Source organism: Stegostoma tigrinum, chromosome 17 (genome assembly GCF_030684315.1).
Source record: "Stegostoma tigrinum isolate sSteTig4 chromosome 17, sSteTig4.hap1, whole genome shotgun sequence".
Lineage (NCBI taxonomy): Eukaryota > Metazoa > Chordata > Chondrichthyes > Orectolobiformes > Stegostomatidae > Stegostoma > Stegostoma tigrinum.
The window spans coordinates 19695248-19711253 of NC_081370.1; the positions used below are offsets into that span (position 1 = coordinate 19695248).

Here is a 16006-nt window from a genome sequence, read left to right on the forward strand (position 1 = left end):
GTGTCTTGAGAGTATGGAAGCACTTGATGTACTGCACAGAGGATCCACAGGGAAGTCTGGGAGAAGGTGCAAAGTAAGATCGTGAAAGTGGTGCTGGGTTGTGAAGCACGAGGGAATGAGGCATTACAGGTGTGGTTCCACTAAGATACATGCAATATCTTTCACAGAGAAAAAAGCCATGGGATACGGGATTGGGAGCTAAATGCACAACTTCAAACTTTGATCGTGAAATCTGGAAGGGTTTACGGATTATGATGTAAAATTTTTGAGAGGATGGATTGGATGCTTGGGTCGTGAATCCAATTGTATTTTGGGGATGAAGTAGAGTGAAAAAGGAGGAAGTGCAGGCTGTCAGATTTCAGCAATTGCCTTGCCTCTTCCAAAGGTTAAACAAAAATGTTATCCCATCTCTAAATTGAGAAATCTATTTCAAGTACTCGAACCATTTTGTACACATCTGCAATTGCTGATTGTATGCTAGCAGTTTTCAAATCCATTGTGCACTTTAAATGATTAAAAGTGACTCCCCATGTCAATGTTCAGAATATCCTTTGGGAATGCCTGTCTCAAGAAAGACCATACATATTTTTCTAAACATTTAACTCAATTTTAGACAGCCAACAGGAGAGACATGGGAACTCAAGGCAATGCGATATGATAGATATCAGGAAGCAGGAAGGAATGTTCATAATGCTTATCTGCATGGCAGCCCAAAGATAGTAAACACAGATGAACGTAAGCATGCTTCATGACTTTTTTTGACTAATACAGAAGATGTAAAAGAGAACTGAGAAGGTGGGGCCCGCCTGTTCGTTCATTCGCTCATATTCACTCTGCTGCAGGAAGTCATGTTGCACTTAAGTGCCTACTGGAAGCATGAACATCTTCCAATAGGAAGATGCACACTGCAACAGTTCAAGACAGAAATTGGGCATTGGGATCATGCAATGTCCTACTGCAGCTGGCTTCACAAGTTTTGCCTAGGAAGTTTTTAAATGTCTGATGGGTAATTACCCTCCATCTGCAACCACTTGAAAGAGTCCCCATATCTGAGTTAGAGTCAGAAACTTTAGCTGGTTCAATTGGATTTGCCCAAGTAGTAAGGCAGAAAAAAATGGTTAGAGGAATTAAACTAACTCCCACTCTGAGATAACTGTAGAACTAAGAATTCTTGCTTGCACTTCCTACCTCTCCACCTGCACAATTTCCATCTAGTTTCAGCAACACCACATTCCAACCCTTGACTTTTCCCACACCTGAAGAACCCCCTCCCCTGGAAAAAACAAACCCTCAACCAAAATTCCATCTACCATCCAGACCCAACACTCAAGTACCTAATATATACACCAAGATAGTGCCCCCATATGTCCAATACCAATACTCCCCATAGCTATCATCTGCTGACCAAACATTACCTAATGGACACCAATTCCTCGCAGGAAAGATGCCTTGACTTACCCCTCAGCCTTCACCCACTTATCTGCAGAACCTACCTGGTCCTGCCCTTTGAGTAGTATAATGTAAGTAGGACCAGGTCAGTGAGCCACATTTCTTCCAATTTACATACAGAAAGGCTCTAATAAAGGTCATATTACCATGCTGTTGGGTATTTTGCTTAATTTCACCCCAATTACAGCATTCAGAATTTTATGAAATCGAAGCTAAGTAATCAACTCATCTCATCAGCCTGCTCCACCATTCAATATGATTTTGGCTGATCCTCTATTTTAATGCCATACTCCTGCTCTTCGCCCAAACCCCTTGAATCCTTTCATCTTTAAAAATCTACTTATTTCTTTCTTAAATATATTCAATGACCTGGCTTCCACAGCCTCATGAGGTACAGAATCTTTCAGGTTTACTGCCCTATGAGTTGGCTTATCACATACCCTGAGATTGTGATGCCTTTTTCTGGTCCTCTCTGGTCAAGAGTAATAATTCCCTGTATCCAGACTATCCAGCCCTGCCAGAATTTGGAGTGATTCAGTGAGATCATAGAATCATAGCATACAGAACTTGGTCCTTCAGCCAACTGAGTCTATACTATGGACTATATATTCGTGAGGAAATGGCCCAGTGGTATTATTGCTAGACTGTTAATCCAGAGACGCAGGTAATGTTCTGGGTTTGAAACCTGCCATGGCGGATGGTGGAATCTGAATTCATTAAATATCTAAGACTAAGAGTCTAATGATGACCATGAATCCATTGTTGATTGTTGGAACAACCCATCTGGTTCATCAATATCCTTCAGGGAAGAAGACTGCTATCCTTACCTGGTCTGGCCTACATGGGGCTCCGGATCCCAACAATGTGTTTAACTCTTAACTGCCCTCTGTGCAATTAGGGAAGGGGAGTAAATGCTGGTCTAGCCAGTGATGCTCTCATCCTGTGAATGAATTTATAAAAACACCAAAATTAAACTAGAACTACACTAGTCCCACTGGTCCATAGCCTTGAATATTATGACATTTCAAATGCTCATCCAAGTACATTTTAAAGGTTGTGAAGTTACCTGCCTCAACCCTAGGCAGAACATTCCAGACCCCTATCAATCTTTGGGTGAATAAGAAATCTTTTCTCAAGACCTCACTAATGTTTGTGCCTTTTACCTTAAAATTAGGCCATGTTGCTATTGACCATTGAACAGGGAAAATAGCTGCTTTCTATCCACCCTGCCAGTCATGCACCTATATCACGAAACCCACCCCCAACCTTCTCTGCACCACAGAAAATAATCCAAGCTTATCCAGCATTTCTTCATAGAGATGTTCAATTCTAGGTATCATCCTAGTGAACCTCCAATCCAGTCCAACAGTGTTGAAATCAGATCAGTACACAGTACTTAAGCTCGGGCCTAAGTGAAGTCCTGTACAACCACAACAAAACCTCCCTGCTCTTTTAATCTATGCTTCATCCAATAAAGGCAAGTGTCCTTCTTAACTACATTATTAACCTGCTCTGCTGCCTTCACAGAACTGTGGGAAAACACCCCAACATCCTTTTGTTTCCCTGGGTTTCTTAGCATCCCGTATAGCTTCCAGTATAACCCCATTTTGATTTTTAAAGTGATGTTGGCTGGCCAACATTTATCACTTATCCCTGGTTACAGTCAGCCACACTGCTGAAGGTCTGGGGTCATATGTAAATTGGATAAGGATGGCAGATATCCTTTGAATCAGATATGTTTTTAAGATAATTGACAGTGATTACATGGCCAGACTTTTATCAAATTCAAATTTTACCATCTGACAAGGCAGGATTCAAACACAAATTGGCAGAAAATTAGACTGAGCAACTGGATTACTGTTTGAAATCTGGAAGTCATACTGTGTACTGTTGCTGACTTAGAGGTTTCATTGGCCTGGATTTTGCAGACAGCAGTGTAGCAACTGTGTGCACCACTGGCAGTGACATAAGCTCAGTAAGAACCCCAAACACATTGGGGTAAGATTCTATTCTTGGCATAGGCTGCATGGAGGCTCAGCAATTCACAAAAAAAGCAAATAGTTGTGGAATGTAATATGATCCTGGACTACTAAATTTTAGAAATTAATAACTGCTGCTGTAAAAAGTCATAGGAAAAGAGAAAGCTTTGCAGAATCAGGTTCCAAAAAGGCAATGGAAAATCACATTTTCAGACACATAAATTTAACACAGTTAAAAGTGTCTACATTTTTAATAATGATAATTTTAATCAAATTATTTTAAGTAGTGTTATTTCAAAATTTTGTTAAATCATACTGAAAAATCATAGTTTTTGCACTAAATAAGATTCATCAGATGTTTAAAAAATTTTACGATAATGGGTGAATCCATTTTAACTTACAAAAATGGTACGACCTCCTCATAACAGTCTTCGAGAATTGAGAGAGGCCTCTTACGCCTGAAACTCCAGGTGTAATTTTTTTTAAAGTGTAATGCAATTATCCCAAATTTACAATTGCTCCAAAATTGGGGCTCATATAGCAAATCCTTAGAAGTAGTATTGATTGGCAAATGACAATATTCAGATCAATTTCAAATTAGAAACTCAAAGTTACAGGACCTCCCCAATATCCAGTAGCAATGAAAAATCAACACCTTGTTGCTACTGTCACTGCAAAATCCAATTTTTTCTTTAGATCGAGACAATGTGTATGGATTGGATGACAATGCAATATAGCACAAATATAATTTTTATTTATACAGTTTTGGACCATGTGATTACTATTTATTTACATGTTTTTAAATAATTTTTTCTATATGAAAGCCAACATTTTATGGAACAGAACCTTATTTTACAGCACAGCCTGCTCAGGCATGTGAGATAAAGTGTGGAGCTGGATGAACACAGCAGGCCAAGCAGCATCTTCGGAGCACAAAAGCTGACATTTCGGACCAAAACTTCAGCTTTTGTGCTCCTCAGATGTTGCTTGGCCTGCCGGGTTCATCCAACTCCACACTTTGTTATCTCGGATTCTCCAGCATCTGCAGTTCCCATTATCTCTCTTGCTCAGGCACGTGTTCATTGCAGAAGACTAGTTTGTACTATGTTACTAAAGTCTGACTGTTGAAAATGCTTGAGTTTTATTAAATGACGAAAACAGATATGCTTTCTTTTTATTGGTTTGTGAGCTACCTGAATATGATATTTTTGTGATGAATTAGACAGAAAAGTATATTGACGAAGTAACTACGATAACACGGCTTCCAAATAGGAACAATGGGCAGAGAATATTTTATTGGCTAATAGGATGTTATAATAAAAAATCTCCCAGGTTAATTTTGAAATTAAGTTTATGAATAAGCAGATCAGGGAAGGATGATCTTTAATCCAGAAGGCTGTCACAGATCTTAGGGTAGGGTCTTCTGATGTGGTCTCCGGTCAGGGAAATGAGGGTGTGATTGCTAGTGTGTTATGCAAGGCAACCTAGAAAGGAGGACTGCAGGAATCTCAGTCTGTAATTTTCCAACAAGTTTGAGGTTCTTTCAATAGGGGAGGGATGGCAGGGTGAATGAGCTAATTGACCACAGTACCATGTTACAGGGAATAATTGAAGCAAGGGAACCAAAAGAAATTAAGTTATTGTATAGGACAGTATATTGAAAAAAATCAAGACTGTTCTCTGCAGAGAAGAGCAAGAGTGCAGACGGGCTGTTACCTGCCAGTGCCGGGGTTTGAAACATTTGCTCAGGACAAGAGCGGGAGGTGAGCATTGGGTCATAATGTTCATGTAGGTACTGATAACATAGGCAAGATATAGAAGGATGTTCTGCACAGTTAGTATGAGGAGCTAGGCACCAGATTAAGAAGGACAACCTCAAAGCCATAAATCCCTGAATTAATATCTGAACGATGTGCAAATTGGCATTGAGCAAATCAGATTAGATAAATGAGTGCATGGCTCAAAGACTGATATGGTAGAAGTGGGTTCAAGTTCAGGGAACATTAGCACAAGCTCTGGGTATGTGGGGGTTTACTGCTGAGTGGGCTGGGACCAGCATTCTAGCGTGCTTCATAATAAGGAGGGGAGAGGGTTTTAAACTAAATTAGGGAAGATGCAATAAATCAGAGTGTACAGACAAGGCAAGAGGGAAAGATATTAATCCGGGAAATTATTAAAAAACGAAGTATTTTAAATGTTAAATGTCTGGAGTAATTACAATTAATTTTTAGTAGTTGTGCTGGACTGATCTTTGAACAAAAACAAGCTGCAAGTTGACAGATTTGAGGATTCTGATTGCTTCCACAGTTCTCAAAGACGAGGGGAGTTTCTTTTAATTTTAGATGTTGCTAATCAGAACTTCGAAAAGAACATTTTAGGTGACATAAATTCAAAAGGAATACAAAGAACTGAGGTTTGGAGAGATGGCGATTAATCTAAAATCCTGCAATTAAGCTGCAGGGCTGAGGGAAATTAAATAGATTTGAAGATGCAAGTTACTGGACAAGAATGATAGTGTGACTATAAAACTAAGACGTATTGGCACAACTGTGGATGAATCGATAGTCACGTTTAAGTTCTCAACTTAAGGTAAGAAATAGTTCAAATTTGGCTAACTACTACGGAACGATGTATCCCATGAAGCCTTGGCACCCACAGGTTGCTGATACGAAATGATCAGCGCGTAGCCAAAATATGTGAACTTTAAACAAAGTGTCATCAGTTGTATCAAAGCTTAAAATCGGAGTGTGAATACCGCATGCAGAATTTAAACAGTATGTGCAATGCATTAATTGTTAACTGCAATCAGATTGAGTTAGTGAGAGAAAGCATTGGCTGGCCATCGATTAAGAGTACAAGGAGAAAAGAAGCAGGGGTTGAGAAAGCAAAAACGTTGAACTGATGGCACTGACAGTTTTCAGCTTTGGAGTCATGCGGAATGCATAAAACACAGACAACACCCAAATGTGCAGGTAATACACTTCAAAACATTCATCTGGGTAGATTGTAGTGTATAATACAGACAGAAACTAGGAAAAAAAACAGTGTTACGTAAGCAGAAATCAGAAACACGTAATTACAAAAAGGGACACTATAAACTGAACAACGCACCACAGAGTCTGACAAAGTGAGCAACTTCTACTGTTTCAACATCCGATTTAGCCTTTTATTCCATGAAAACCATCAATAACTCAGGATGAGTTACAACAACCAGACAGCAACTTAGTTTAAGTACAAGAGTGAATGTATATAAGACCATAAGACATAGGAGTGGAAGTAAGGCCATTCAGCCCATCAAGTCCACTCCGCCATTTAAATCATGGCTGATGGGCATTTCAACTCCACTTCCCTGCACTCTCCCCGTAGCCCTTGATTCCTTCAGAGATCAAGAATTTGTCGATCTCTGCCTTGAAGGCATCCAATGTCCCGGCCTCCACTGCACTCTGCAGCAATGAATTCCACAAGCCCACCACTCTCTGGCTGAAGAAATGTCTCCTCATTTCAGTTTTAAATTTACCCCTTCTAATTTTAAGGCTGTGCCCACGGGTCCTAGTCTCCCCACCTAACGGAAACAACTTTCTAGCGTCCACCCCTTCTAAACCATACATTATCTTGTAAGTTTCTATTAGATCTCCCCTCAACCTTCTAAACTCTAATGAGTACAATCCCAGGATCCTTACCCGTTCATCGTACGTTAAACCTACCATTCCAGGGATCATCCGTGTGAATCTCTGCTGGACACGCTCCAGGGCTAGTATGTCCTTCCTGAGGTGTGGGGCCCAAAATTGGACACAGTATTCTACATGGGGCCTAACTAGAGCCTTATAAAGCCTCAGAAGCACATCGCTGCTTTTATATTCCAACCCTCTTGAGATAAACGACAACATTACATTCGCTTTCTTAATTACGGACTCCACCTGCAAGTTAACCTTTACAGAATCCTGGACCAACACTCCCAGATCCCTTTGCACTTCTGATTTGCGAATTTTCTCACCGTTTAGAAAATAGTCCATGCCTGTATTCTTTTTTCCAAAGTGCAAAACCTCACATTTACTCACATTGAATTTCATCAGCCATTTCCTGGGCCACTCTCCGAAACTGTCTAAATCTTTCTGCAGTTACTTCCTAATTATATTTGAAGAACACAAGTTATTTATAGTATCTGCTTAATAACAAATGGCAGCTAATGTGTTTAGCTTGATAATTATTTTTGGAGTGAACTAACTCAGCTGTTACTGAGTCTAGCACAAGAAACCTGATGTTATTACAGGGTTTTGGCTGAGAAGTTACCAAGGCTGAAAGTATGAGAATGCTAGATTATGTGTGGAGATAATGCTATTTAAGACCATTAGGAATTGGAATAGGAGTAGGCCATTCAGCCCCTTGAGATGCTATCCAACAAGCTCATGGCTGAATAATATTGGGTGCTGACTCAGAGGAGTTAATGAGTTTGATTGTGCTAAGGAGTTGAATTTATATTATCCTTCATGGGGCAAAGTAAAGAAATGTTCTCAGTCAATGACAGAAAATACACCAAACATTCAAGATGTGGTATTAACTAAGCCAAGGGTCAATAATGGGAAGGAATGGGGAGGGGAAGGGATGGTGAGGGGAGGGGAAGGGATAGGACGGAAGGGGAAGACATGGCCAGAATTATTGGATAGAGAAAAGGGGAGATACTGAGAATTCTTGAGACAATTGAAGATGAGTGGATGGATCAGATGCTAGGAGCAAACGAGAGTAATGACAATAATCTATTTGGGAGAGCTCTCATGATACAGTGATAGTGTCCTTACTTCTGAGCCAGAAGGCCTGGATCCAAGCACTTCTGTTCCAGAGGTGTGTCATTACAAGAATGAACGGGTTGATGAAAAATATCTACAAGAATCCATTCAGAGGATTCTATCACTAAAGTATGGGACGACAGGAATCAACAGAAGGGGTACAGGAAAACAAAAGCATCAACAGCAACTTGCAACTTTAGTAAAGTAAAAACAAACTTCAACCAGCTCCTGTGACATTCAAAGTATGCACAATTTACACTTCACAGATGTGGTGAAAGGGAATTTAAGCACATAAGATCACTAAACATTGGAACTTCGGACACATTGTCTGACCAAAGATCCTGACATTCTCTTCTTTTAAAATGGAAGAGGGAGCACATTTAATGGCTCAATTTTAAATTCTATCGCTGTTATCATCTTCTACCTCATGACTTTTGCAATCCCAACTAATACTAGTTTGCTGTAACTATGAGCAGAGATAACTCTGTAGGTTTTTTATATTGCATTCTTTGCAAAGAAAAATGCATCACAAAAGGCATATACACAGAGCTGATGCTAAATACTAACGACACTAGAATAATATATATATTGCCTACACAATAGCTTAGTTTTTCACTCAGTATTTAATTGTTTCCAAAAAATTGCTCTCTCATTTCCTGTTGTCCATCATCACCTCCTAATTCACACATTGCGATCACTTTTCTATCCTTATTGTCAGATTCATACCTTTTGTCTGACTGCATGCCTTGGTTTTGTTGGCTGTTGCTGGTCTGTAGATCAGGAATATTTGCAAAGTCATCTTGTTCTGTCAAACCCATAATCAGGGAAAGGACCACCATCCGACCTTCACTGAAGAAACCCATTCAGGGAAAAAGGGCAGGGAGAGAGAGGTAGGTAAGACAGAAAGATTCCAATATACAACAGGCAGAGGTAAAACTCTGGTCTGGACTCAACTGCACCAAATGGGACTAGTTTAGTATTAAGGTTGCAATGTAAATGGAAATTACAGGAAGCAAAATTTGGAAGTAAGTGCGCATGCCATAGAAGGTGTAAGTTGAAGGAAACATCCATTTTAGGTCCAGTGGATAAGGTACATAAATGATCATAATTGAGCAATTTCTGGCACATGAATTGACAAACAAGATCAGCAAACAATTTTAAAACTTATTCATCATTATTTTAAACAGATTTGATTTGAAAACCAGAATGAGTTTGCAAAGGAAAAATCCTTCAAACTCTAAACAAAAATATTCCAGTCTCAGCTTAAATGGTGGTAAGGACACTACAATTTGCCTCAGTACCTTGATAAGGAAGGGTCCTGCTTCTGAATGTTATACAACTACTCCTGCTGGAAAGTATGAATGTGTCAATATCAGGTGAGGACAAGATTGGGCTTAGCTGTGATGCTCCATGTCGTCGAATGATCTGTGCCAAGTATCTTGTTTCAGTTGCAATGAAATAAAATGCATGTTAGAGACAGATTTTAACAGAAGATAAAAAGACAATGTATTAAACATGTGAACTGAATAAAATGGGTACAGAACAGAACTGTCATTGAATTCCAGTTCCCACATATCTTGTTCTTTGGCCTCTGTTTGAAGTAATTTGGATACGTCTTTCATGTTAATGTTTTCTTCCCTTGAAGGTGCTGACAGGACAATTAGGCCCACAGGTGTTTCCCTCCCATATCATCCCAGTAACTATTAACTATGCAAAATGACATTTGCTAAAGATGTCGGATGCACCACAGTTATGTCTGAGCCTGTCCTTGCATGTACACATTCCAGCAATGATAGGATTGTTAAACATGAACCAGAGTTACAGTTTCCTCTTGTAGCAAAGGGTGCTGAGGCAAATTGGAGATGAATGGCTGAAATCAACCTAGAACTTAAATGTGGGGCCTTCCTAGTCTGGATGACTGGTCATCCAGACTCAGACCTAAATTTGTTGCGTTCTTTATAAATTGAGACATCAGGAGAGCCCACTTCCAATTAATTTATTTTGAACTTGCTGGGAGTTACTTTTTTTTTTGGAAAATAAACAAGACCAGATAGAAAGCAGGTAACAATTGTTCCAGGAAAATTATTCTGGGTGAAATTGGGACCAAATGTAATGTTACAAAAGGTTAACAAATGTCTTGCACATTCATATACAGTTCACCTTGTTCACTGGTTATAAAGATCTATTAGAGCACTTGAGAAGACAGGAGAGAATTGCTACAGATCACACCAGACCATCTCCAGGTGCAGCTGAAAGAGACACAGAACTAATTCTTACAAAACTCTGTAAAATACAAGCTTTTGAAAAATTAGATGAGTCAGAAGTACAGTAAATTTTCCATTGAAAATGAGTTGTTGGTGCAGACATTTTGAGTCAAATGGCTTCCTTCTGTGCCATAATACTTCTGTGATTCTGAGTTAAAGCCATTGGAATAAACTTGAAATCTGCAATTTTGTCAAGAAAATTGGTTTAAAAACAAAAAGTGAAGAACATTTGTTAAATTTATTAGAATCAAGTTAGCTCAGTATCACATAGAGATTTCCAGAATTGGGCAATATCGATTCATCAGGACAAAGCACCAGTGGCATCTAATTTCATGCCTTCAGTGGCTACTAAATTCATGGATATTTTAGCTTTCATGCATTCTTATTTTCTGGTAGCTCAGTGAAGCCAGCAAATCACTTTCCAAGAGACTAATATATTGCACGGTGCTCAGTTAACATGCCACATCTGCTTGGGTATCAATTTTGTAGCCACTTCTTTTCTGCTGTGATATGAAAGGGTCATCCTCCAATGTAAGAAATCCTACTTTACAGTCAGAAATTACAACATTGAAGGTACCTGGTTGCTTAGTGTACACCAGTAGTATAGTCCACATGGTGTCTATTCCCTTATGGTGTCGTTACACTATGGGCGTTTACATGAAACTCACATTGGCAAAGGAAAAGTGTTGGTGTAATATTGAAAAATGTATTTAGGGAACTACTTTCCATCAAATGTCTCAAAGAAATTTACCTCCAATTAATTTCTAATTGATTTAATTGTAATTAATTGTAACCAATTTTGAAGTGTGGTCACTGTCGTGGTGTAGAAAATATGACAGCTAATTTATATATAGGAAGCTCCCCACAAACAACAATGTATCAATGACCAGATATGTTTTTGTGAGGTTGACTTAGGGATAATTACTGGCCAGGATACCAGGGGATAGCTCCCGTGATCTTCTAGAGATTTCAGATCTATTAAATAGTAATTGAGTTATTGCCCTGTAAAGGAGAATGTTGCAAATATTGATCTCCTAAGCATATCATAGAACATCAACCAATTAGAAATAACAATCTCAAATAGCTTCAATAAAGCTGAGTAGTGTGAGCAGGCACCATTGACAGAGGAACCTGGCCTTAGTTGACAGGTCTTATTGTCATTTTATTCTTCTTCTCCTGCAAGACATTATATTTACATCAGGAATTGGGATGAAGAAATGATTATGGACCCATGTCAAATATTGCCTCATTATATCCAAATTACTGGTTCTTGATTAGGTTAGTAAGCATATCATAATTCATTTATTCCTTGATCTGTGATGGAACATTTTCACCAACTGAGAACCAAAACTGTTTCTCCCAGATGGCAGATTAGCATGCCTATGTGTTGACATGAACTTAGAGGTCATTATCTAACCAGTAGCCTACTGGGATGTGATCAGTAACTGGTCAGTCTCAAATGACACATACTGCAGCAAAGCAATGGGCAATCAAAATATTTTTAGTCTCTGAGTCATTGTTATTTTCTATTTTTGAATGACCCAGTGAAAATGCTGCATCAAACAGCCCTTAAAAACAGGGCAGACAAACAGGACGCTGGAAGAACACAGCAAGCCACACAGCATCTGGAGGAAAGAAGTAGTCAATATCTCAGGTAATACCCTTCAGGACTGAACTCGCGAGTCCTAAAGAAGGGTAATACTCGAAACATTGACTGCTCCTTTCCTCCAGATGCTGCCTGGGTTGCTGCGTTCTTCCAGCCTCCTGTTTGTCTACCTTGGATGCCAGCATCTGCAGCTTTTATTTTATCTCTAGCACTTAAAAAGATTGAGTTGTTGAAAATGAAAGAAAAGCCTACAATTTTTTCATAACAATAAGGGTTTGTTTTGAGTGTGTGACTGTATATTTAAAACATATTTTCTCTCCTCTCTCACTTTTTTGGGCTGCACACAATCAGACGTTGGTTTGAAGGAAAGTCTCAAGACTCAACCTCAGCAAGTTAGACTCAACCTGATTTAAGAGGTGGTTAAAAATTTCTGAGACTATTTGTCAAACATTACTTGGCTCTTCTGCTGGGGTTATGGAGGGCAATTGGGAAAACCCAAGGGGAAAGTGGGTATGCTTTGTCACTATGTACTGTCTCTAACCTGACAGAAAAGCTGCTGAAAGTTAAAATATTGGAATAAAGTGCAGAATTTCTGAAATGAATCGAACACAATAATTGATCTTGCTAATTTTTAAATTAAACAGAGTTCTTCCTCATCCACAATTAATGATCACAGGCTATACAGTAATAACCCATTGAGTTGAAGATGACAGATGTAAAGTCGAATATTGTGAGCATACATTTCAGAGCTAGTTCTATTCTTCTGAACTGAGCTCAAGAGAGTTTTCTTGATCAGTACATTTCAGACTCCATGAGAAAAGGGACACTTCTAGGTCTGGTTCAGGGAAATGAGTGAGTCTTTTTGATAAGAGTCAGCAACAGACATTTCAAAAACAATGATCACAGGAACATTGGACTTAGATTATTTGTGCAGAAAGACAAGGAGTAATCTGGGGTAAAAATATTTAGAGGCTTAAGTTCAATGGGTTGAGAACACCCTTGACCCAAATATTTGGAATCAAAAATTGTGAGGCAAACAATGTAGTTAATGGGCTGCCTTTAAACAGAAGATAGCTTGACTACATTCCCAAAGAGGGGAAAAGGTAGGACATTCAAAGCTGGAACAACTAGATGATAAAAAAGTCAATGAAGTAGACAGAGGGCAGATGTCAGATCTATGATACAAGTAAGAAATGAAATATAGATTGTTCAGTGATAGAAGAAATGGGAGAAACAAAGAGGGAGTCTGACTGGCAGCTAATATAGGGAGGAAATTCAAAGCATCCTACAGGCATTTGAATAGCAAGACGGTTGTAAGTAGAGGAATGAGGCCAATTAAAAACTGGCAGGACAATCTAAGCATGGAAACTGAGGGCATGACTGAGTTTTCTAACAGAATATTCTTTACATCTGTTTTCCCTAATTCAATTAAGAACTGATATTAGATAGACAACAAATTGTTAAAAGGGAGCTTTCAGAAATGCTGGCTGTATTTAAAGTTGATCAAAGTTTGCAGGACCAGATTGGATACATCCTAGGATACAGAGGGAAGCAAGGTCAGTTAGCATGGATGTACTGGCTATAATCTTCCAACCTTTGTTAGATATGGGGATGATGCCGTGATTGAAGACTTGCAAGGCCACTCAATTTAACTGTGTAGTGCGAAAACATTTAGAAACAGCCATCTGGAACAAGATTTGAAGTCACTTGGACAAGGCAGGATTAATTATGGAAAGCCACCAGAAATATGTTAAATATAACTCAACTTTTAACAACTATACTAACCTTTTTTTTAATGAAGTAAAGAGGTCCTCAAGTAGAATACAATTGACGTGGTGCATATAGACTTCCAAGGGCATCTGACTAAGTGTGACCAATGTGAGACAATATAACTAATGATACAAAGTTCTTGAATACAGGAACAGACACCCCATGGAGGCATTTATGTATAAATATTACTGAAGGTAGCAGGTCATATTTAGATTCTTTGGCTTTAAAAATAGGGAGATAGATTGCAAAGCTATAATGAAATTTATTGTTTCATCCTCAGATGCAGTCTTGTGTTCAAATCTCAGCTCTACAATTCAGAAAGGACAAGGCGGCTTTGAAGAGACCACCATGATATTCAAGCTAAAGGATCAAAACTCAGCCCCAGCCAAAATTTAAGCCAGATGGAAGCCAGGTAGCAAGAAATTTCCATAACCAAGAGCAAGAAGAAGAAAAATGTGCCTGAGTAATAAAGAACTCGATAGAATAACAGAATAGCAGCAGCAAGCTCGTAACAAAGACAAATAGGTACGAAGGTATGCACATAACCATTTAACTGCAGATATAGTGACCCTTAAAGTAAAAGGCATAAAGAAAATTTAACAATAATGATTGTCTTGATGTCTTTTCTATCCACAGGACACGTGAAAATTGCTAAATAATCAACCAACTAATTTTAACATCTCACCATTGTTGAGATATCTAGTTGTCATATTGAGTACAATGAAGTACCAATAAGTGAGATGAATGGCTAATTAGTGAATGCTCAAATGTAATGGCTGCAAGAAAAATGTTGAGCAAACTATCATGCTCTTTTAAGAAATAGTATGAAATAATTTAAATCCAATTGAATAGGCAGACATAACATTTCTCTGGTAACTGGATACAAATGTAGCAAATCTGAATGAGTCACAGGTAGAACTAGTGGAAAATTAAGTTAGATGTTCTTATTTTAAAATCTTGAAGTTTGGCAGGATTCTTATTAGATTGTGTGTCATGGAGGTAGTGATTCCTTTGCACATTAATATTAGAAATAAAAGCAGTTTTGGCCATTCAGCCGCTCAAGTCTTCTCTGCCATTCCATAAATTCAAGGTTTATTACCTACGTCAGCTGTACTTTCCTGTCTGTTCCTGACATCTCTCAAGTATCCTCAGTGTTCAAAAGGGGCTATTCACTGACAGCCCTCAGAGTCATACAGCATAAACAGATCCCTTTGGTCCAACTCGTCAATGCCAAACAAAATCTTAAACTAAACTAGGCCCACCTGCATGCTCCTGGTGCATATCCCACCAAACCTTTCCTATTCACATATCTGTCGAAATGTCTTTTAAACATTGTAATAGTACACTTATCCACCATTTCATTTGGACATTCGTTCCACACATGAACCATTGTGTAAAAAATCTGGCATTCCAGGTAATCAAGGCATTCCACTCCCGTACATCTCAGATGTCCTCGTTTTTCATGGACCGCAACTTCCCCCTGCAGTGGTCCAGAATGCCCTCAACCGTGTCTCCCGCATTTCCCGCAACTCATCCCTCACACCCCATCCCCGCAATAACCTCCAAAAGAGAATCCCCCTCGTCCTCACATTCCACCCCACCAACCTCCAGATCCAACGCATCATCCTCCGACACTTCCGCCATCTGCAATCCGACCCCACCATCAAAAACATTTTTCCATCCCCCACCTTGTCTGCCTTCCGGAGGGACCACTCTCTCCATGACTCCCTTGTCCGCTCCACACTCTCCTCCAACCCCACCACACCTTCCCCTGCAACCGCAGGAAGTGCTACACTTGTCCTCATACTTCCTTCCTCACCCCTATCTCAGGCCCCAAGAAGACTTCCCACATCAAGCAGATGTTCACCTGCACATCCGCCAATATGGTATAATACATCTGCTGTATCCCTTGTGGCCTCCTCCACATCGTGGAAACCAAGCAGAGGCTTGGGGATCACTTTGCAGAACACCTACGCTCAGTTCACAATTAACAACTGCACCTCCCAGTCGCGAACCATTTCAACCCCCCGTCCCATTCCTTAGACGACATGTCCATCCTGGGCCTCCTGAAGTGCCACAACGATGCCACCTGAAGGTTGCAGGAACAGCAACTCATTCTGCTTGGGAACCCTGCAGCCCAATGGTATCAATGTG

General features: G+C 39.5%; 1 protein-coding gene across 2 annotated transcripts in view; it reads right to left on the reverse strand.

The window, feature by feature from the left end:
• The window catches only part of LOC125459215 (synaptotagmin-7-like), a 637664-nt gene that overhangs the window by 142878 nt on the left and 478780 nt on the right, over positions 1 to 16006 (reverse strand). For both annotated transcript variants that reach the window (XM_059652015.1, XM_048545304.2), the window contains one exon: positions 8939 to 9061. In XM_059652015.1, coding sequence (XP_059507998.1) covers positions 8939 to 9061 — 123 coding nt within the window. The remainder of the gene's footprint in view (positions 1 to 8938; positions 9062 to 16006) is intronic.